This window comes from Dipodomys spectabilis, unplaced genomic scaffold (assembly GCF_019054845.1).
Source record: "Dipodomys spectabilis isolate Male_0828 unplaced genomic scaffold, ASM1905484v1 ptg000004l, whole genome shotgun sequence".
In the NCBI taxonomy this organism is placed as follows: Eukaryota; Metazoa; Chordata; class Mammalia; order Rodentia; family Heteromyidae; genus Dipodomys; species Dipodomys spectabilis.
This window is the reverse complement of record NW_024870681.1, coordinates 12,702,932-12,727,021: the sequence shown is the minus strand read 5'-3', so window position 1 is coordinate 12,727,021 and position 24,090 is coordinate 12,702,932. Positions and strand designations below refer to the sequence as shown.

The following is a 24,090-nucleotide window of genomic DNA, read 5'->3' as shown; positions in this document are numbered from 1 at the left end:
TGGTGTGCTGAATAGGCAATGACAAACTTTAGAAAGATTAGGATATGTAACAGGTGAAATACAAAAGGCAGCCATGACATGAAAGTAGGTGAGCCAGAAACAACTATTTCTTTCCAAATGGTTGATTAAGTACCTGTCAGCACTGGCATAGAACAAGGAGACTGAATTTCATCCACAGTGAAAGCCAAGGAAGCGGTTATACTCAATGCAATACTAAGCACCCAACCAGTCGGGAAAATTAAAAAAAAAAAAAAGAATTTTAAAGTGAATCTAATTGTCTAGTATGTAATTGTCTATCACTGCTCTTCCTCTGCTAGGCAGGGTCCCTAACAGGGCTGCCACCAATAACGTGCAGCCATGAGTTCAGACGCTGAGATGGCCATTTTTGGGGAGGCTGCTCCTTACCTCCGAAAGTCTGAAAAGGAGCGAATTGAAGCTCAGAATAAGCCTTTTGATGCCAAGTCATCAGTCTTTGTGGTGGATGCTAAGGAGTCCTTTGTGAAAGCAACCGTGCAAAGCAGGGAAGGAGGGAAAGTGACAGCCAAGACTGAAGGTGGAGCTGTAAGTCAAACATCTGGAGCTGAGGGGTCTGTACCTGATGTTGGGGGTAGTTTAGGTGGCACTTAGCTTCTTACCGGGTCTCTCTGCTTCATTGGACAGACTGTAACGGTGAAAGATGACCAAGTCTATCCCATGAACCCTCCCAAATATGACAAGATCGAGGACATGGCCATGATGACTCACCTGCATGAGCCTGCTGTGCTGTACAACCTCAAAGAGCGTTATGCAGCCTGGATGATCTACGTGAGTTCTTTCTCATGGCCTTCTACCCACATGGGTAGTTAATGGTTGTTTTATTGTTGTTTGTTGTTGTTGTTTTTAACAGTAAGCAATGTCCTCATCACACAATTATGCTCATATCTATTCATTTTTGGTGTAGACCTACTCAGGCCTATTCTGCGTCACTGTCAACCCCTACAAGTGGCTGCCAGTGTACAATGCAGAGGTGGTGACGGCTTACCGAGGCAAAAAGCGTCAGGAGGCCCCACCCCACATCTTCTCCATCTCTGACAACGCCTATCAGTTTATGCTGACAGGTGAGTGGCTATATGGCTTTTATGTGAGCTATTGTACTACCCATAATCACCAAATGTGAAAAGCCCCAAAGACTTGTAGAAATATCAGACTCCCATCCTCTGGTTGTTTGGAAGAGGTGACCAAAGCAGGGAGAAATAAATTCTATTAATGCTAGAATAAAAACTCAGCTGTCTTAATTCTACTTCCCCCACCCCCATGAGTCTGCTAGATTTTCCACTGCTTTGTCCCCATAAACGCATAAGTTATTTTGTGAACGGAAGTAATAAGTAACAACTGAATCCATGAATTGTGTGAATATAAGTTGTATGTGTTCAAACCTTTCGGTTTCTTGTTGGCTGTAAAACTGATACCTTCAAAAGTAAAAGTCATCAGACACCTAATTGGATAATGGCCTCTCTTCCAAAGAGGATGATATTTGAAGATCACCTATATAAACAGAAGTTGTTGTTTCCTCTGTCATCTCAGATGTTATTCTGATTGAGATATCCCCTCTTAACCAATCTCCCTTTAACACAATGGCATATGTTTGTTAAGGCCAATTATAGAGTTGTGGTTGGTGGCCATAAGATAAAGGTATTTTTTTTCTTTGTGAGGTCAATTAACCATTTAGAAACTAAGTCTCAATATAAGCTTGAGTAACATTATTCTAACCTGTTAAACCAAAGTCCAAACCCTTAGTATACTGTTTGCTTTTCAGTAATATGCATTAATGAATACAGTCAGCAAGCTACAAAGATCTACATATGGCAAAGAGGGAGGTGTTACTGGCTTTAGAGCATAGTGTTTTTTATATTAACCAACAGGAGACATTTCCTGTGATGATTTAAGTGATGTTTCCCTTCCTCAAGTTGAGAGTCTTAAGAATAACACCATATATAACTTTGCAATAATATCTTGAAAAGCTCCAATAAAAATATGACACAGACTCAAATGTTGTAATTCCTTCTTGATAGAAAATTTTGTTTATGTTAGTACCTGTGCTGATTACATATTTTTTTCTTCTAGATCGGGAGAATCAGTCTATCTTAATCACGTATGTATTCCTGTTCTGAGACTTATTAGTATTTTATTCTCATGAGAAAATGGAAAACCAAAAGAACAAATGAGTTAATAGTACCATAAGAAATAAATGGCATAATAAGAAATAAATGGCATAATAAGCCAAGAGTTCGATAATGTTTTAGCTTTATTGTAGGGTGTGTATTGAGTTTGAGTGTAAAATAACAAGACACCCAACTATCTTGTCTGTTAGTTTGGCCTTGAAAGTTTCACAAAGCTTACTTGGAAGGGAATGTAAAAATGCCTTCTCTGAGCTTGACTAGAGCTCAGTACATGGCACAAGCAACACATGCCCTTCTGAAGGTATCACATTGGAGACTACTGCCAATGATACATTTTTATGGCCTATTTAGGGAATTTCTTATCCATTCAGAAACGTAACTGGACTCTCTAATCTAAAAATGCTTAAGAACACAAGCACATTTTGAAGCTTACTACTAATTGTTCATTTTCTACATAGTTTGCCGAGTGGCTGCTTTGTAGACTTTCCCAAGCCCAGGCCTCAGTACCTAGAGAAGATTCCAGAACATCTTAAGCATCCAATAAATACTTTAGATGAATAACAACAGAATTTCTCTACTTACTGTCAGTGCAAAGCAAGACAAATAATACAAATAATTTCATCTTATATCTCTGAAAAATATAAGGGCAGATGTGTGACAGTAAATGCTGGTGGCAGAATTAGTTCCATTTGCTACAACATTTAATGTCTCGCATGTTTGGTGTTGGTTTGACAGTGGAGAATCTGGTGCTGGGAAGACTGTCAACACAAAGCGTGTCATCCAGTACTTTGCAACAATTGCAGTTACTGGTGAGAAGAAAAAGGAGGAAGCAACTTCTGGCAAAATGCAGGTGGGTCTCATGGCCATGGTCTATTGAGGGTGGGCGGGTCTCAAGCAAGAAACTCCTGAGCCCTAGATGTGAGGATGGTTCTTGCTTTTGCAGGGGACTCTGGAAGATCAAATCATCAGTGCCAACCCTCTACTGGAGGCCTTTGGCAACGCCAAGACCGTGAGGAATGACAATTCCTCTCGCTTTGTAAGTCTCTAGATCACAAAAAGCTCTTTTAGTCCTGAAATGCTAGAGCAGCTACATCTGAACTATTTCCAACTTGTGTTCTCCAACTTTTGTATATAACATCATCTTTTTTTTTTTGCTTGCAAGGGTAAATTCATCAGGATCCACTTTGGTACCACAGGGAAACTGGCTTCTGCTGATATTGAGACATGTGAGTAACAGGACCTCCCAAACAGAATCCAAGAATGACAGATGATGGTTTGATGGGCCAGTCTGCAGCTCCTGCTGAGAGGGAACTAATAAAACACCAATCTGTTGCCAAACATGCCTGTGGCTAGTGCCAGTCCTATCCAGAATTCACAGTGCACCTTATCCGCTCCAGGCATGAGAAGCTACCAAAATTGTCTGGTGCTTTTCTGGACTCAGAAAAATGTCAAGAAAATCTTAACTCTAGAAGAGATAAGTTACCTATGGATTAGGGATATGGGTTTCTTTTACTTTTCATAATAGCCTCCCTGTTATAGAATGACAGGACTCTTAAAGAGAGCAGTATGAAGACTTAGTTATATTCAAAATGTCAAGATTCTTGAGAAGTAGATATAAGTGGTATACACCTGTAATCTTAGGTACCTGTGAGGAGTATGGTTTGAAGTTAGCACAATCAAACATTAGGGAGACCTTAGCTCAAAAAGAAGCCAGGCATATTGGTGCAGGCCTGTAATTCCAGCTACATGGGAGCTGGAGATAGGGGGATCACAGTTCAAAGCCATCAGTAAGATCAAGGCCCTGAGTTCAATTCCCAGTACCTCAAAACAATCCCAGTACCTCAAAACAATTTTTAAAGAGTATGTCATCAGTCAAATTTGTTTTACTTTCTTTCTAGAAAGAGTAAGAGAAACTGAAATGCTATTTGCAGAGATGGAGTATGTGCCACCTCATGGAAACATTCAGCTACAATTTCAAGAGATCAATAGACCAATTAGATTTAGCTAATAACTTCAAGTTTTAAAATAATTACAGAGCACTGTATCATTTTTTTCTCAATCCAATGTTAATTACTCATTGCAGATCTTCTGGAGAAGTCCAGAGTCACTTTCCAGCTGAAGGCAGAGAGAAGCTACCATATCTTCTATCAGATCATGTCTAACAAGAAGCCAGATCTGATTGGTAAGAACAACTTAGACTCAAAAACTTGAAATTAAATGTTGTATAATGTATTTGTACAATAGTAACAATCTTGTACAATGTCAATAATGTACTTCTAATATAAAATGTATGCCCTGAATTCTATCTACTCAGAAATGCTGCTGATCACCACCAACCCATATGACTATGCCTTCGTCAGTCAGGGGGAGATCACAGTCCCTAGCATTGATGACCAAGAGGAGCTGATGGCCACCGATGTAAGTGACAAATCATTTATAGGAAGGACAACAGTTCACTGTAGGTGTCATTAAGGACAAAGTACAAATTCTTCTAAATATGTTAGTGTCTTTTTCTCTAACATTTTCCCTCTCCTGTCTCCTGGTAGAGTGCCATTGACATTCTGGGTTTCACTTCTGATGAAAGAGTGTCCATCTATAAACTCACAGGCGCTGTGATGCATTATGGGAACATGAAATTCAAGCAAAAGCAGCGTGAGGAGCAAGCTGAGCCAGATGGCACCGAAGGTACTAAACTCTAGGCTTGCTGGAAGAAACACATGCCTCAAAAGCCCATTTCAAACTCACTCTTTTACATCTGAGCTTGTAATGGACATATACAAATGTATCCCCACACAGACTTTGTATAAAGCAATCTACTCAATACTCTTGCCATATGAGTTGTAGGGCCCAGAGCAGGTCATGATGGGAACTTGAATTATGTTTCTGTAGTTGCTGACAAGGCAGCCTATCTCCAGAGTTTGAACTCTGCTGACCTGCTCAAAGCCCTCTGCTACCCCAGGGTCAAGGTCGGCAATGAGTATGTCACCAAAGGCCAGACTGTGCAGCAGGTAAGTGAGTGACCCGATGAATTATGCACATCCCAAGGAATGTTGACATCTTTAATAACATCAACAAACTATATTTGTGAAGGTGTACAATTCAGTGGGTGCCCTGGCCAAGGCCGTCTATGAGAAGATGTTCCTGTGGATGGTCACCCGCATCAACCAGCAGCTGGACACCAAGCAACCCAGGCAATACTTCATTGGGGTCTTGGACATCGCCGGCTTTGAGATTTTTGATGTGAGTCATCAGAAAAGTTTGTGAATCTTGCTGCTGCAGACATACATAGAAGGCATCTATGAAAAACAACTGTACTATAAATACAAGTAACACATGAAGGAGGGCAAAAAGACAAGAAATAAACTTTGGAAAGAGACAGGCATGAGTTTAAATTCCAGGTCTGTCAATTCCTAGCTATTTAATCACGAAAATGGTACCGTAGAGATAAATTGCACAATTTCAACAAGCATCCCCATGTAAAGAGTCCAGCGTTTCAGATAGCATTCTATCTCTGAGAGATCTTGTAGTCAATTATGAGATTATTGAATTTCAACCCCTTGCCACAGTACCCAGTATACAGCCAGACCTCAGTAATGAAGAAGATAAACAATGATGGGCATAGGAAAGACAAGGGAAAAACTCAAAGGAAGGCCTTAAGATTCCTATCGAAATCAAGGGAAATAAAGTGTGCTTAAATGTTAGAAGAAACCGTCATACTCAGAGAGAACGGGGAAATGACAATGTAAATACAACCCAAATTTGCTTTCCTAAGAAAGAATCCTACAAAGTTCAGGAGCTAAGAGAATAAGGTACTACTCCAACAGCAAGACTTCTGAATCCTCTCATCCAGAGATCATACATCTGAACATTTTTCTGTGTGTCATAGAGAACTTGAAATTTGTGTAAGGGGCTTGCTGCATCTGTATACAGAACAAGCCATGATCCACTAAGGAATGCTTTACCAAAGAGAAATTTTCATTATAAATGTAACGTTAATTTGTATTTCTACTTATTTAGTTCAACAGCTTGGAGCAGCTGTGCATCAATTTCACCAATGAGAAACTGCAACAGTTTTTCAACCACCACATGTTCGTGCTGGAGCAGGAGGAGTACAAGAAGGAAGGCATTGAGTGGGAGTTCATTGACTTTGGGATGGACCTGGCTGCCTGCATTGAGCTCATTGAAAAGGTATGCTCACCTTTTCTAGACTATAGTAATGCTGCTCTACAGTATGTAAAAGAATATCATGAAACCTTAGTACACTCTGTGATAAAAGATTTCTACTAGCAACATAATAAGGAAAATTTCTTGCTTTTAAACAACTTTATGTAGGTAGTCTGAGAAAATGCATCTGAATGATTTCTGTAGAGCATAGAACTCTATGCCCACCCTTATGAAAATATAGCACTTACTAATGTTTTTATTTCCTTGACCTTCTTAGTCTTACTGGCATTTGAAATATGATTTTCTAGTATCTCAAAGCAGAGGCATTTGAATTTCAGTTGTGTCAAGACTCATTAAGACTAAGACCTAGAATATTTCCCTAATCTCACTTCTAGGAATAATGTTTGGCAAATACGGATGAAACTGTGGAATGAATTTTTAGCAGGCAATTCTGATGTAACTGGTTTTTAAGTGTGACTTAGAGAAATATTACTTCAAGTCCTTTTGGTAAAGACACAATCTCCATAAAAGCACAACTCTCATTTGTCTTACTCTGTCATACTCAAAAGTCTTGTCAGCCAGGCGCTGGTGGCTCACGCCTGTAATCCTAGCAACTCAGGAGGCTGAGATCTGACGATTGTGGTTTAAAGCCAGCCTGGGCAGCAACGTCTGTGAGACTTTTATCTCCAATAAACCACTAGAAAACCAGAAGTGGTACTGTGGCTCAAGTGGTAGAACGCTAGCCCTGAGCTGAAGAGCTAAGGGACAGTGCCCAGGCCCAGAGCTCAAGCCCCACGACCAAACAAACAAACAAAACTGTCTTGTCACATTAAAAACTTGTAACCAAAGTAATGAGTTTGCCTTAACTATGACACCAAGGATTCAATTTTAATTAAGTAAAACCATTACTTTTATCTATTATTTCTGTTAACAGAATGCATAAGGCATTTTTTTTTCTTTTCCTCCTTCCAGCCAATGGGCATCTTCTCCATCCTGGAAGAGGAGTGCATGTTTCCCAAGGCAACAGACACCTCTTTCAAGAACAAGCTCTATGAACAGCACCTGGGCAAATCCAACAACTTCCAGAAGCCCAAGCCTGCCAAAGGCAAGGTCGAGGCTCACTTCTCGCTGGTGCACTATGCGGGCACTGTAGACTACAACATTGCCGGCTGGCTGGACAAGAACAAGGACCCCCTGAATGAGACTGTGGTGGGGCTCTACCAGAAGTCTTCAATGAAAACTCTAGCTTACCTCTTCTCTGGTGCAGCTGCTGCTGCTGAAGCAGGTAATTTCGAACAAATTAATATTTTACTTGGCGTATAAAACCTAACAGAAAAGGTCTGTCTTACGAATGCTTCTGTGTTCTTTGCCTCTTCAGAGTCCGGTGGTGGTGGTGGAAAGAAAGGTGCTAAGAAGAAGGGTTCCTCTTTCCAGACTGTGTCAGCTCTTTTCAGGGTATAAACTCACTTTCTCTCTAACTGGATTTAGAACATTAAGATTTACTTCATTTGGTGGAGAAAGGGAAATCATGTTGTAAAGATTCTAGACTTGGATGTGACTCAGGAAGATAGGTCAGCCGACAGTGGAAGATTGGAATTTTAGCATCAGAATACTTTGGACGATGCCTCAGTAAATAATACCTAGGATTCAGAAGGAATATGAATGAATTGCAAAAGTATCAGATGGTAACATTTAATTTAGGAGCTTAGGAACGAGGCCATTTGTCACTTAAATGGATGGAATTAAGTATAATATGAGTTTTTATTTATTTATTTTCAGTTTTTTTAAGCCTCTTAACTGTTTTAGGTGTTTAAGTATAGCTTAGTAGAGACACGAAATGAGTAGATTTTGAGAATTGAAGACGAATAGTGGTAAAAATTGGAGGGTGAGTTTCAAGAAATACTACATACAAATGGGCTGGGAAGGTGGCTCAGTGGTAGAGCGCTTGCCTTGTATGCATGAGACCCTGGGTTCGATTCAGCACCACATAAGCAGAAAAAAAACCTGAAAGTGGCCCTGTGGTTCAAGTGGTAGAGTGCTAGCCTTGAGCTGAAGAGCTGAGGGATAGAGCCCAGGCCCAGAGTTCAGGACCCATGACCAGACCCCCCCCCCCCAAAAAAAAAGAAATACTACAAATATAAGAAACCAGATGTGATAAGGAATAGTTCTTCAAGGAAAGTTTTTCACAAATAACAATTTTATTTTGTTTTATTTTTGCTAGTACTGAGGCTTAATCTAAGGGCCTGGGCACTCTCCCTTAGCTTTTTTAAAGCTCAAGGTTGGTAATCTACCACTTGAGCCTCAACTCCAATTTACTTTTTTTCTAAGGTTATTGCTCCAGAAGGTATTTGTTCATTTATTAACATCAGAGGCAATGAGCATAATGCTAAAAATAAACCTGCATCAGTTATACAATGTATACTCAGAAAAATCTGTCCTATATTTGTAAATGCAAACAGATCTTCCATCCACCCTTCGTGTTGTATTTTTTTCACAACTTAAACAGGAAAAGAAAACAGTGAATTTAATGCTATTTGACATCTTTTTAAAAGTCAAAAGACAACATCTCCATACATTAGGAATATTTGCACCTGTAACACCAAACAGAAAATTTTATTCTTCAACTCTGATTCTATCATGAACAATGAATGCTTTGGTTACAAAAGGTCACCACCACCACCAAAAAAAATTTCTCTGTAAGATGATAAACTTTTTACTCTTGATAATGTGGCTGTCTTTTGCCACCTCTCAGAAAAAAAGTAGCATTAAGGGCCACTTTTTATTGAGCCAACAGAAGGATACAACTCTGCATCTACAATAAGGAATGGTATGACACAGGCAGATACAATTGAAAGTTGGGTAAAGAAATAAATAGGAGTTTTGGAGGAAGAATTATTGAATTATTAGTAAAATCAGGTAATTTCCATGTGTATAGTATCATAATAAATTTACATTATATGTTAAAAAATTCAACAGCAGTAAACAACCACTTAATGGCTAGTAAAAAGATACGCTTATGTTGTACAAAATGTAAAATAGGAAGAGATGAGCTGGGAATAGTGGAAATGCTAGAGATGACTTTTTCAAAAATTCAAATCTGGATATTATTCAATAAGATTGAACTGATATCTCGGGCAATGATCTGCCTATGTCTGTAAACCTCAGTGAACCAAAGAGCACATTTTAAGAACAATATTCATGACTCCACAGGAAAATTTAAATAAACTGATGACCAATTTGAGGAGCACTCACCCCCACTTTGTACGGTGCATCATCCCCAATGAAACTAAGACTCCTGGTAAGACAATTCTATCATCCATCCAGACAACTTGCAGATTGTTTGATATAGGCCAAGAAATATGGCACGTGCATTCTCTCTTTTAGGTGCCATGGAGCATGAGCTTGTCCTGCACCAGCTGCGGTGTAACGGCGTGCTGGAAGGCATCCGCATCTGCAGGAAAGGGTTCCCAAGCCGGATCATTTATGCAGACTTCAAGCAGAGGTCAGATCCTTTCACTGTAAATTATTTTTTAAGAGGCTCTTGAATATCTTAATGAATGGAAGTCAAGCTTAGACTGCTTATGCACGTAGGAAACGTATGAACTACTTTGAATAGACAAAGAGGAGTAGCTAAAAGAAAAGACATGATTTCATGTTTATATTAGATAACTGTATGTCTGTGTTGTTTCTATGGAAGAAGATTTCTTTAGTGACAATTTCTTCACTTGTTTGTTTGGTTTAAACAGATACAAGGTGTTAAATGCAAGTGCCATCCCTGAAGGACAGTTCATTGATAGCAAGAAGGCTTCTGAGAAGCTCCTTGGATCCATCGACATTGACCACACCCAGTATAAGTTTGGTCACACTAAGGTAATGACCTCTCATTGTAGCCTCTTGCTATTCCTGTCTCTTTGAATTTTGTGTCAGCTTTCTGATTTGCAATGTGCCCATGTATAGGTCTTTTTCAAAGCTGGTCTTCTGGGGCTTCTAGAGGAGATGAGAGATGACAAGCTAGCCCAACTGATTACTCGAACCCAGGCCATGTGCAGAGGGTACTTGGCAAGAGTGGAGTATCAGAAGATGGTAGAGAGAAGGTATCAATAAGGATAATATCCTAAGTGATCATTCCAGTCCTTTTACTTCTGTTTCCAGTTAGAACATTAATTTGAGTATTTCTGTTTCTATCATAGAGAATCCATCTTCTGTATCCAATACAATGTCCGTGCCTTCATGAATGTGAAGCACTGGCCCTGGATGAAGCTGTATTTCAAGATCAAACCCCTTCTCAAGAGTGCAGAGACAGAGAAGGAGATGGCCAACATGAAGGAAGAATTCGAAAAAACTAAAGAAAACCTTGCAAAGGCTGAGGCCAAAAGGAAAGAACTGGAAGAAAAGATGGTAGCTCTGATGCAAGAGAAAAACGACCTGCAACTCCAGGTTCAATCTGTGAGTATTAGTCATCAGCACCACTTTTTTTTTTTGCAATCTGATAATAAAATTTCATCTTAATGATCACTATGAAAGTTCTAGAATCCATATAAGCAAATGACTGGTTGTCAATATTTCCAGTTCACAGCTCCTTTAACTGTTCTGTAACATTCCACATACATCAACACTAAAAATCAGTGTGATAGAACTCTTTGGTGTGAGAAGAAAAAACACAATATGTTTCCTGTCTTCTAGTTTTTCCTCTGGGTAGAATGTGGGAAGGAAAAGAGGAGAGTTTTTCTCTCTAAGATTCTCTCTACTGAAAAATGCAAATGAGATGGAAAAAAAGAACAATATTGTCAATGAAAGAGAAGAGACTTGGTAATAAGAACATATCAACTTCAATTGAATATTCAGAAATTTCACATCTGCAATTTCCTAGAAATGTTTTGCTCAATTTTTGTTTTAAAAACTTTCAATTACCCAGAAGAACTGTACTATAAAAGAGATAATGGCAAGTTTTTCTATAGAGAATGCCAATTTTTGTATAAGTCTTGAGAGATAAGGCTGATACTCATTTTGATGCTCTAACAAATATTCAGAAGCTTAGGGAATAACATATAATCAAGAGCTTCTGTCTACCCCATTTTTGTTACCCAAAACTGCTATCAAAATCAGCCACAAACCACTAAATTACCCTGCAATTCTCTAAATTCAGAAGGGGAATTAATTGGTCCTATTGGGACTATAATTTTGGATAAATAGAAATTTTTAAAAGACGAATTACCAATACCTAGAGTGGCTCTGTGTTTGTATTTTGTATTTCTCATTTTCCAAATGAGAAAAAGTTTATCATGCCTTCAAGAATCCGAAGAAAATTAAACTGGGTTATCCAAGTATGCTCTTTTCCTTTGGATATAGAAGATTTCTTTCCAATAGTGTTATATCAACTACCAATTTAATAAATATTTGACAAATTTCACGTCCAAGAGATACAGCTTTCAGTAGGCAAACAAAAATGGCCATTTCTTCTCATGAGAAATACACTTGTTACTTCTCTCCTGGGACCACTTTTGACATGGCCCATTTAGCTTAATTCTTCCAGTATTCCACTAATTCTAAACTTCCTAGATACATAATGCTTTTGTTTATTGGGTTTTTTGCACTAAACTTTTCTAAAAATAAACATCAAAAATAAAACCTATCTAAAATTATATACCAGCATATTAAATATAAGTTATAGCAAACGTAATGGTATCATAATTTCCACAGAAGCCATATTTCCTTTTTAAACTCCAAGTTCATATTCTCAGTATTGGCTTGTTTGTGGGAAACTAATAAAATAAGTTTAATACATACAATTAACTTGTTTTGATTTCAAAATATTAACAAAGGTTGAAAACACCCAGGGAACTAAAATCTGAACGTGTTTATTTCCTCTCCACAGGAAGCAGATAGCCTGGCTGATGCAGAGGAGAGATGTGATCAGCTGATCAAGACCAAAATCCAGCTGGAAGCCAAAATCAAAGAGGTGACTGAGAGAGCTGAGGATGAGGAAGAGATCAATGCTGAGCTGACCGCCAAGAAGAGGAAGCTGGAGGATGAGTGCTCAGAACTGAAGAAAGACATCGATGACCTTGAGCTGACACTGGCCAAGGTTGAAAAAGAGAAGCATGCCACAGAGAACAAGGTATGAAACACATTCAGCTACATGTTCTACACTGAGGTGCTGCCACCCAATGTAGTCATTTTCTAACAGAGAGCTTTCATTCTTCACCTTTGTAGGTGAAAAACCTTACAGAAGAGATGGCAGGCCTGGATGAGACCATTGCTAAGCTGACCAAGGAGAAGAAGGCCCTCCAAGAGGCCCACCAGCAGACCCTGGATGACCTTCAGGCAGAGGAGGACAAAGTCAACACTCTGACCAAAGCTAAAATCAAGCTAGAGCAGCAAGTGGATGATGTAAGTCTAATATTATATAAAATAATTTTATTAGCAGTTACAGTTCTTTAGGCTTTGTATTCTTATAATGAAATGAGCATTTAAAAATTGTGTTATAAGAACACAATGACTACTACAAAGACCAAAATCTTTGCACAAGAAAAATTTTAAAGTCAATTGAAAGTTGGCTATGAATTATAGACAGGTAATATGGATTAAAAAAGAAGGCAAAGAATAGTCACCAAAAAAAAAGCCTTACAAGAAAACAATCTGTAGCTGAGCTTGAAAAGCTATAGGAAGAGGGGTAAAGACGAGTCTCAGAGACAGAGTATCTGACCAGCATGTTTGAAAGCCTGAGTTTTTGAACTCCAACACCACCAAACAGCAAAGAAAGCTATTGGAAAGCAAAGGAACAAGGGCATATTCTAAGAAGGAAAGCACAAGAATATCATAGTAACAGCAATAGTCAATAAGGCTGAATCAGAGGAACAAAGAAGACCTACAATAAGGTATGTGGAAGATGAAGTTAGCTGTAGACATGACTTGATTCTAGTTGAGCATCCAATGGAAATAGCAAAGGTCACACCTTGGAAATATTCCCATGGGACCCACCCATGTGGCCACATACTGCTGATAATTTCAGTGGCAACATATAGAAAGCATGACATCTCACTAGTAGTTTGTTGTATAGTTTAGCATATTTCACCTTTCGAATGCTGAAACCTTAGAGGAGCATGAACCAATCTGTCCAATTCAGTAAGAAAATCACAATAGTTTTCTTAATGAGGATGCAGTAATGTTTAAAAGTTGAATCTGAGATAAAACGTAGTGGCATTCTAGGAACTGCTCTCATGTATTATTAATGTTTAGCTTGAAGGCTCTTTGGAACAAGAAAAGAAAATTCGAATGGATCTAGAAAGAGCAAAGAGGAAGCTAGAGGGAGACCTAAAATTGGCCCAAGAATCCACAATGGATGTAGAAAATGACAAGCAACAACTTGATGAAAAGCTTAAAAAGTAAGTAGTAAGAACAAGGAGTAATTAATATAGAATAATTACAAGGAGTAATTACTATGATTATTTCTGTAACTGATATAAAGCACTTTTCCAATAGGAAAGAGTTTGAAATGAGCAATCTGCAAAGCAAGATTGAAGATGAACAAGCCCTTGGGATGCAACTGCAGAAGAAGATTAAGGAGCTACAAGTGAGTCCATGATGTCCACTGGACAAATTCAACATGAGAAAATGACTGCCACAAGAAGCTGAGTCTGTGCTTTCTACCATATCTAGGCCCGCATTGAGGAACTGGAGGAGGAAATCGAGGCCGAGCGGGCCTCCAGGGCCAAAGCAGAGAAGCAGCGCTCTGACCTCTCCCGGGAACTGGAGGAGATCAGCGAGAGGCTGGAAGAGGCTGGTGGAGCCACTTCTGCCCAGATCGAGTTGAACAAGAAACGGGAGGCTGAGTTCCAGAAAATGCGCAGGGACCTGGAGGAGGCCACCCTGCAGCATGAAGCCACAGCCGCCACCCTGAGGAAGAAGCATGCAGACAGTGTGGCTGAGCTTGGGGAGCAGATCGACAACCTGCAGAGGGTCAAGCAGAAGCTGGAGAAGGAGAAGAGTGAGATGAAGATGGAGATTGATGACCTTGCTAGTAACATGGACACAGTCTCCAAAGCCAAGGTATGACTATGATTTATGTCTCAAAGTGATTTCTGTAGGATATACGTGAACCTTTAAATAATTGTTACAGACTGGCAGGAAGAGTATCAGACAATAAAACATGGAACTTGGAAGAAGGGGAATGAGCCAGGTTTATTCACAGTTTATACAAGAATAATCATATCCAAATAATATGGAGGGTAAAAAAATTTACCCTTTCAAATAAAAAATTTAAACACTTTCAAAAAATACAATCATACACTTTCTAAATCCTTCACATTGATTACTGGGCTTTTTGTTTTTCCATTAAGCAAAACTAAAATTTGCTTCTTATGAGCTGAATGAGGTATCATTATGCCATATTATAGTCAAATAATAAATAAAAATGTTAAATTCACAAATCAGTTTGGTGGCAGTAATATTAGACTATATATTTTAATATTTTTGCTACAGTCTAAGGCCCCTGTGGTTTTTCTTTTTGTTTGTAAAGATAATTTATCCTCAAAATAAATGAGTACTGTAGCTATGGAATACCTAGATTACTAAAACTTGAGATGCTTTCTGCCACTTTTTAAATTCAGGGAAACCTGGAGAAGATGTGCCGTACACTGGAAGATCAAGTGAGTGAACTGAAGACCAAGGAAGAGGAGCAGCAGCGGCTGATCAATGAACTGACAGCTCAGAGAGGGCGTCTACAGACAGAGTCCGGTAGGTCATTTACCAATATTCACTTCTAATCACAAATGTACATGTACACTTAATGTGCTGAAAATCTCTACATTTGAGTTACTTGAGATAATATATTATCTCTCTGGGAAGTACCCATTCACATGAATTCATTATTGGTCAATGTCATGGAGCTGTTTTATTATAATATAAATGTAGATAGATAGATAACTTATACATAGCTATCTAAGGATAGATAGAGAGATAGATAGATAGATAGATACATACATACATACATACATATATACGTACGTACGTACATAGATACATAGATAGATACATAATACATAAATAGATACATAGATACATAGATAAATACATAGATAGATAGACCAACCCAGATATCTTTGTTTTTGACAGTGTTAAAGCAGTTTTTTCATAAATAAAATATAATTATGAGCACATATGGCAATACAGACCTGCAATCCCAGCTCTCAGGAAGCGGAGGCAGGAGGATTGCAAGTTCAAAGCCAGATGAGGCTGCATAGTAAGTCCCAGACCAGTCTGGACTACTTTATGATGCCCTGTTTCAAAAAAGCAGAAAAAGAATGTCACATGCCACGTGTATCCTCACCTTTTCAAAAGACTTTGACAACTTGTTATTTATTTTAGTCATTAATGGGTACAATGTTATTCCCGTTTTCAAACACTTTTATCTATGAAAATGACCGAGTAGCCTGTTTCAAGGATGCTTATTCCAGTCTTTGCACCGAAGTCTTGCCCTTTGCTGGCAACGAACAGTGACCCTGCTCCACGTTACATTTTAGAGCTTCAGTTTCCAAAGTCGGAAATTGAGTTTTCCGGCTCTTGGTCTTTACAGGTGAATACTCACGCCAGCTAGATGAAAAGGATTCCTTAGTATCTCAGCTCTCCAGGGGTAAGCAAGCATTTACACAACAGATTGAGGAACTGAAAAGACAGCTTGAAGAAGAGGTAAAGGTAAGCAATCATCACTGTTGCTGCTTTGCGGTGTTTTGCTTTTCACTTACTTACAACGACTGTCTTTTAACAGTCTCTAAAGCGCAAAAGGCATGCATACCACTTTAAATGTATAATTTTCCAATCTCTGACTTTTTTCAGGCTAAGAGTGCCCTAGCCCACGCCCTGCAGTCCTCACGCCATGACTGTGACCTGCTTAGGGAGCAATATGAAGAGGAGCAGGAAGCCAAGGCTGAGCTGCAAAGGGCCATGTCCAAGGCTAACAGTGAGGTTGCCCAGTGGAGGACCAAATATGAAACTGATGCCATTCAGCGCACAGAGGAGCTGGAGGAGGCCAAGTATGTGCTACTCTTAGTGATGATGGAAATATCCTTGTCAATGAACTACATCTGCTTTAATCTGCTTTAAGTTCTATATAAGCAAAGAGAATCCTTACCTGTGAGCGTCTTAAAACTCTAAGGAAAACATCTATGAGTAAACATAAATCTAAACAAGGAATACACATGCCCCTAGAGGGAATCTCAATTTTAAAGAAATATATAGCAGAGTAGGAAGAAAATGGACACAAAGCAAAAGAGTGTGGAAAAAATTTAAAAGGAAACTTCATTCCTTCTACAGAGGTACTCATAGAGTAAGAATTAACTGTACTCTCTTGACCTTTTGTTAATGGCTGAGAATCACTAAGCCCAATCAATAATTGGGCTTGAGTGATTGGCACAAATGAGAAAAATAATCAGGCTTTGAAACATCTCTTTGTTGTTAGATGCAGAACTATGAAGATTGTAGGGAAAGAATGAAAATACATATTGTTAAAGACCAAAAACTATACAGAAAATGCTGCAGTAAGAAAGAGAAAACACATTGCTTTATAAAGAACCTCAATATTCAATGTAATTCAGAACTTCAAAACTATTGAAGAAGAAGAATTTAAACAAGAAAGGACCTACTTACTTAACATAAGGTTTAACGTGATATCAAAACATTCATTCTATGAATAATGTACAACATATATTGCTGGTGTTAATATTTGAGTGGATACTTACAAGAGAGTCTAAGACAAACCCTCATAACAAAATTTATATTGATTTAGAAAATCTTCTTTTTATTAAGGGATTAATGAAAAGCTGGCAAAAATAAGGATACAGTTAAACAGACAAAATCAAATACGTTTAATTTGAACTTAGTATAGCTAGCTTTTGAATCCTTAATATGTGTGACAACCTCTAAGAATAAAAGATTAGTAAGATAACTCTATCCTCTGATGATTAAAATTCACTGGAGAAATAATAGTCATTCAGAGTAGAGAATAATATTCCACAGTGGAAGAATAGATCAGGGTAAAGTGTTGGGTCAGGCCTGTCATTCATGCTCTTATATAATATAGAAATACTGAAATTCAGTTTTGTTTTGTTTTGTTTAGTATTTGGTAATGGGAGAGTGATTAATTAAAATAGAACTACGGATACAAAGCAAGCCTGAGAAACAATGTACTGACTGATTGAATGTGGAAACTTCTCACTTGTACTCACTTGTACACTCAGTTATTAGGGTAACTATTTAATTCTATTAACTCTATTTTGTTTTTCAGGAAGAAGCTGGCCCAGCGTCTGCAGGACGCTGAGGAACACGTAGAAGCTGTGAACGCCAAATGTGCTTCCCTGGAGAAGACAAAGCAGCGACTCCAGAATGAAGTGGAGGATCTCATGATTGATGTGGAGAGAACTAATGCTGCTTGTGCCGCTCTGGATAAAAAGCAAAGGAACTTTGATAAGGTATCCTTCCAGTGTCTGCTTCAGTGTTCACAGTATGATCAATCTTAGCCTACATTCAGTGTGGCTCCCTCTAACTATCTGAATGCTAAGCTCAGCAACTTTTGCTCCATCAGTAGGTAGCTATGAGAATGTCAGAGGGATATTCCTGTGCTTAGTTTATTATCTTATCAAAATTTTTCCACTAAACAGCTTTAAACCTATCCTTGCCCTTCAGATCCTGGCGGAATGGAAACAAAAGTATGAAGAAACTCATGCTGAACTTGAAGCTTCTCAAAAGGAGTCCCGCTCACTCAGCACAGAACTGTTCAAAATTAAGAATGCTTATGAGGAATCCTTAGACCACCTGGAAACCTTAAAGAGGGAAAATAAGAACTTGCAACGTGAGTACGTTTACTTATTTTTGAACAAAATACTTGAATGGATGCTTTTCCTGTCTGAACAAATCTCTGTATTCTTTTTTCACGAACAGAGGAGATTTCTGATCTCACTGAACAGATTGCAGAAGGAGGGAAACGTATCCATGAACTGGAGAAAATAAAGAAGCAAATTGAGCAAGAAAAGTCTGAGCTTCAGGCTGCTTTGGAAGAGGCAGAGGTAGACGGTTTATTGTATACTCTAAAACAATTATGAAAGAAATAAGGATCTACTCAATGTAAAGATTGATAAATTGGGAATTGAAAACTGAAAACAAAGATGAGTACATTGAAGCCCTTTCTTAAAGAGTATGATCTGGCTGGGGAGACAGATGAACATGAAACATTGTAGAACTTTCTTAACTATGGGATAAAGAGATGTTATGATAGGACAAAGATAGGAAATAATTTTGATTTCTAAAATACCACACACTTCCATTCCCCTGCTCATGACCCTTCTAACTGTCATTAAGGCATCCCTTGAACATGAAGAAGGAAAGATCCTGCGCATCCAGCTCGAGCTGAACCAAGTCAAGTCTGAAATCGACAGGAAAATTGCTGAGAAGGATGAGGAAATTGACCAGCTGAAGAGAAACCATATCCGCGTGGTAGAATCCATGCAGAGCACACTGGATGCTGAGATCCGGAGCAGGAATGATGCCATCAGGATCAAGAAGAAGATGGAGGGAGACCTCAATGAAATGGAAATCCAGCTCAACCACTCCAACCGCATGGCTGCCGAGGCCCTGAGGAACTACAGGAACACACAAGGCATCCTCAAGGTAAATGGCTCCCAGAGATGATGGTCCCAGGAAGACTGGGCTGACTCAGGCTGAGAGCTGGGTGTCTCAATGGTCTTTCATTCCACAGGACACGCAGCTGCACCTGGATGATGCTCTCCGGGGCCAGGAGGACCTGAAGGAGCAGCTGGCCATGGTGGAGCGCAGAGCCAACCTGCTGCAGGCTGAGATCGAGGAGCTGCGGGCCACGCTGGAGCAGACAGAGAGGAGCAGGAAAATTGCAGAGCAGGAGCTCCTGGATGCCAGCGAGCGTGTCCAACTCCTCCACACCCAGGTGAGCAGAGTCATAACAGATACAAAGGAACCAAGACAAAATTCTTGAGCATATCTTAGTGATATTTGGGAATTTTGTTGTGTTTTGTAGATTTATGTTTAAAACATTTATATTTTTAGATGAATGTTTTTGTTCATCTGAACTATAGCATCTAATTTTAACATTAAATGTATGTTGCTAACTCAGAGTATTTATATGAACTAGGAGGGATACTAGTTAATTTAATTAATTGAGTTATAAGTTCATTCAAATATCAGGGACCCTAATATTTAGTACTGTGTACTTAATGTTTCTAAATTTGATATTTTACCCAGAACACCAGCCTGATCAACACCAAGAAGAAGCTGGAGACTGACATCTCCCAAATCCAGGGAGAGATGGAGGACATTGTGCAGGAAGCCCGCAATGCAGAGGAGAAGGCCAAGAAGGCCATCACCGATGTGAGCAGAGGGCAACAGGGTGGTGGGCAAACTTCAATCCCGCTGTGCTCTCTCAGCTCTTAACTTTTTCTGTCTTACTGCTCACTAGGCTGCCATGATGGCTGAAGAGCTGAAGAAGGAACAGGACACCAGCGCCCACCTGGAGCGGATGAAGAAGAACCTGGAACAGACCGTGAAGGACCTGCAGCACCGTCTGGATGAGGCTGAGCAGCTGGCTCTGAAGGGCGGCAAGAAGCAGATCCAGAAACTGGAGGCCAGGGTGAGTCTTCCAATCAACAAATATTTCTATCTCATACCTGTCCAGTGCATGACTTGGCATAGCTAGAACTGCTAGTCCATGGGAAACATATTGAAATAGGGGAGGTATCTGTCTTTGCCTGAGAGCTTTTAATGGGACCATTTGATTAGGGCATCAAAAACTATGTATGAACAGAAGAAGAATACGAGTCCTTTGAAGGAGTAGAAACTCAATGAGTGAAGGAATGATAACAACTGTTAAAATGTCTGTCCTTTGCAGGTACGTGAACTTGAAGGAGAAGTTGAAAGCGAACAGAAGCGCAATGCTGAGGCTATCAAAGGCCTGCGTAAACATGAGAGGAGAGTGAAGGAACTCACTTACCAGGTGAGGAAAATGGCCTATCTCGCCTCTTACCCCAGCCTTCAAGAGATTAAAATTCATGAATAAACCTGGGATGAGATTTTTTTGTTTTTACTTCTGAGAAACTCACTGTAAAATATTTCAGACTGAGGAAGACCGCAAGAATGTTCTCAGGCTCCAGGACCTTGTGGACAAGCTACAATCGAAGGTGAAAGCGTACAAGAGACAAGCCGAAGAAGCGGTGAGTAGAGAGGCCATGGGGTGACGGGGAAGCCTACAGATCTGAAATGACAAGGGCAGCTTAGTTAAAGTGACAAGAAACCAGGGAATAAAATGGGGAAGGATGGAAGGAAAACCACCGAGGGAAAGTCTGGGAAAGAGATGAAGCCAACCACTTGATTATTCTGGGGAACATCCTCCCTGGAGGATGAGACTAGGGGTACACTCAGTGGTGAAGGAGGGATTAGCATCTGTGGGATATGTGAAGGGCTTGAAAAAAATGAAAAGCTATCAAGTATAAAAGGGTCTGCTTCAAGAAGCATAAAGATTACAAAACCAAGCAGCCTAGGCAGGGCTGAAAAACAGGGCAGAAAGAAGATTACAGGGTTTTTTAGGCCCTGGAAGAAGTCTGATCATATATAAGTATAATGGGGCGCTGGAAGAAACAAGAGAAACAAGGGCCAGTCATCATCTGAGTTCCATTTTTTTTTTTTTTTGCAGTCCTGGGTCTTGAGCTCAGGGTCTGGGCACTGTCCCTGAGCTTCTTTTGCTCAATGCTAGCACTCTACTTGAGCCACAGTGCCACTTCCAGCTTTTTCTGTGTATGTGGTGCGGAGGAATTGAACCCCAGGCTTCATGCATGAGAGGCAAGCACTTTACCACTAAGCCACATCCCCAGCCCAATTTCCTTTTTTTTTTTAAAGAGGAGTCTGGGTTCTATGGAGTGAAAGGACTTTGGGTAACCAGGTCGCTGCAGAGAAATTTATGCGAAAGCTTCTCAGGTGGTTCTGTGGCTTGGATTAGCATTGTAATAGAGCAAAGAGAAGAAGAAAGATTCAGATAATCTTTTGGAGGAGGTGACTACAAGATGTGCCAATAGGCATAAAAGTAAATCAAGCATAATTCATCACGTTCATGGTGTGTGAAACCAGGTGGATAGAACAACAGTTACAAATAGGAAACTAAGGGAAAGTCATCTTGTCAGTACAAAAAGAAACAGAAATTCTGTTTGATTTACAATAAATATGCAGTATCACTATATTACACATGTGAAGATACCAAGTAAATAGCTGAGCTTTAAGAGTCTGGAGCTAAGATCTCAGTGAAGTTCAAACCAGTAGCTTCTTGTTACCCTATCCTATCTCATTTCCCCAACCCATGATTCATCTAAACAATAACAAAGTAATATATATTTCCTAAGTACAGGTAAACACATATCAACAGATCACAAATAAGTTCCTTTGTTCATTGATTACTTTCATCCCCCCCCCTACTTCTAATAGAAAAGAAAAGCAAAAAGAGCATGAACAAGGCAAGAGAGAAGAGAGACCAGACAAGCACACACGTCTACACTCATATCCATTCTTTAGATAAATCCCTTTAACTTCTCTACCTCCTAATTTGCTCTTCTGTAAGAAAAAGGTTCGAAGGCATTTGCAAACTATAGTTTTTAGTGATCTTAAGCTTTATGAATGTCTTTAATTTTAATGCCACATTGTGGGAAGGTTTTTAATGAGACATTTTTTAAAATAATTATTCATAAGGACTAAACTTCTATATCGCATTGCTATATCCCCAAGTGTAACCACAGAAAACTCAGACTACTTTAGGAAGTAACAAACTTGTTTAACTTCTACTCCTTCAGTAAGTGGCAATAATTTGGATTGAAGTGAAAATTATTTATATTCAAATTAATTAGTTTGATATAGATAACCTCTCTGTATTTTTCAATGGTTTGGTTCTAGTCTCAAGATCCTGAAAAAAAAAAAAAAACACCTGTAAACCTGTCATGTTCAGTAGAAGCTCTAGAATTTTAGCTTTTCTGAAAGTCTAGAAACAAATGTCATTTGACATTACCTATGAATTCAGTAAACATAAGAGTCAAGAGCATTTCTCGTGATTACTTTTTTTTAACTAATATGAGTAATTTTTAAGTAACAACAAATTTAAAAGACACTGACATAAGAATCTGGAAAACTGGGGCTGGGAAGGTGGCTCAGTGGTAGAGGGCTTGCTTTGCATGCCTGAGGCCCTGGGTTCGATTCCTCAGCACCACATAAGCAAAAAGAAAAAAGCCGGAAGTGGCGCTGTGGCTCAAGTGGTAGAGCACTAGCCTTGAGCTGAAGAGCTGAGGGACAATGCCCAGGCCCAGAGTTCAGGCCCCACGACCAGACCAAAAAAAAAAAAAAAGAATCTGGAAAACTGGGCATTTTTCCTTCTATATGTAAACATATGTTCCCATTCTCAGGAGGAACAATCCAATGTGAACCTTGCCAAGTTCCGCAAGATCCAGCACGAGCTGGAGGAAGCCGAAGAACGGGCTGACATCGCGGAGTCTCAGGTCAACAAGCTCCGGGTGAAGAGCCGAGAAGTTCACACCAAAATCATAAGTGAAGAGTAATTCATTCTACTGCCGAAAGTGACCAAAGAGATGCACAAAATGTGAACATCTTTGTCACTCTATTTTATACTGATAATTTTTGGAGATAAAAAATTTATCTGCCAAGAATTTGTGAGTCTCTGTTATTCTTTCATGTCAATTTATCTTTTTTCTTGATCAAGGAAAGGAACATTTTGCTGGTATTTTATGGAAAAAGTGCTTAGCCAGCATGATGAACGGATGATTGAGTATAGTGAAGCCAATCCTAGAAAGTGGTACCATGTAGATGGCGGTAGGAATCAGGTGAAGCCTCAGAGGCATAAAAGAGGCAGTTGGAAACAGAGCTGTGCCTTCACTATGGCACAAATATTAGCTAGCTCCATTAATGGAGTTACCGATTTTCTTCATAAAATTAGAGGACATCTTTCATCCTAAAATAGAATACAATAAATTAAAACCCTGAATTGTTATCTGAGATAAGAGAATTAAAAGTGAGTATTAAATATGGCCAAAACAGTTAAAATGTAAACTCTTCACTATGATTACCATGAACTGTTAAGTTGGGGTAAAGATTCTTTGAGAAGGGACATACTCTGTGTATCGGTGTTCCTTTCTTCTACAGAGGCTTATTTTTCCATCTGTTACACCTTTTCCCTAGCTGTCACATTGAATGGTAAAGAGGAAAAAGAATGAATGTTTCTAAATGGCTATTACTTAAAGCAATCTAGATTCAATGCAATGTTATTCTTCATAGAACAGAAAAAAAATGTTCTAAAATTCATATATAAGTACAAAGACCCCTAATAGCCAAAGAAGTCTTGAGAATAAAAAGAACAATGCTGGAGGTATAAAGCACTTGACTCTAAGTTTTGCACTACAGATCCACAATTTCAAAAGCAGCATGATACTGGCATAAAAAGAGATGTATAGAAAAACGAAATAAAACAGAAGACTCAGAAATAAACCCACAACAGGTATGAGTATCTGATTTTTGACAAAGGTGCCAAAAATATGTTGGAGAAATTATAGCTTCTTCAACAAAAAAAAAAATGTGGGGAAATTGGCTATCCATAAGTATGAAGAGTCAAACTAGAATCTTGTCTCTTACCCTGTATAAAAATCAATTTAAAATGGATCAAAGACCTTAATATAATTCTTGAAAATTTGAAAATATTCCA

General features: G+C 39.1%; 1 protein-coding gene across 2 annotated transcripts; it reads left to right on the top strand.

Annotated features, from left to right (window-relative positions):
* Positions 1-334: 334 nt before the first annotated feature.
* Myh1 (myosin heavy chain 1) lies at positions 335-23,038 on the top strand. Of its 2 annotated transcripts, none has more exons than XM_042693049.1 (38): positions 335-561; positions 661-804; positions 941-1,097; positions 2,104-2,131; positions 2,895-3,009; positions 3,103-3,195; positions 3,322-3,385; positions 4,243-4,341; positions 4,474-4,577; positions 4,706-4,844; positions 5,049-5,167; positions 5,250-5,399; positions 6,177-6,347; positions 7,296-7,598; positions 7,704-7,778; positions 9,534-9,621; positions 9,708-9,825; positions 10,070-10,193; positions 10,281-10,417; positions 10,514-10,769; positions 12,199-12,441; positions 12,537-12,713; positions 13,563-13,708; positions 13,806-13,896; positions 13,983-14,372; positions 14,933-15,059; positions 15,898-16,016; positions 16,158-16,354; positions 17,605-17,788; positions 18,003-18,168; positions 18,258-18,382; positions 18,675-18,983; positions 19,072-19,275; positions 19,590-19,715; positions 19,804-19,974; positions 20,233-20,337; positions 20,459-20,554; positions 22,781-23,038. In XM_042693049.1, the coding sequence occupies exons 1-38, from the start codon at positions 358-360 to the stop codon at positions 22,931-22,933; spliced, it is 5,817 nt and encodes a 1,938-aa protein (XP_042548983.1). In that variant the 5' UTR covers positions 335-357; the 3' UTR covers positions 22,934-23,038. The 2 variants fall into 2 exon arrangements, with proteins under 2 accessions (XP_042548983.1, XP_042548975.1); XM_042693041.1 differs by having other exon boundaries at positions 7,296-7,608; positions 7,702-7,778.
* The last annotated feature ends 1,052 nt before the right edge of the window (positions 23,039-24,090 follow it).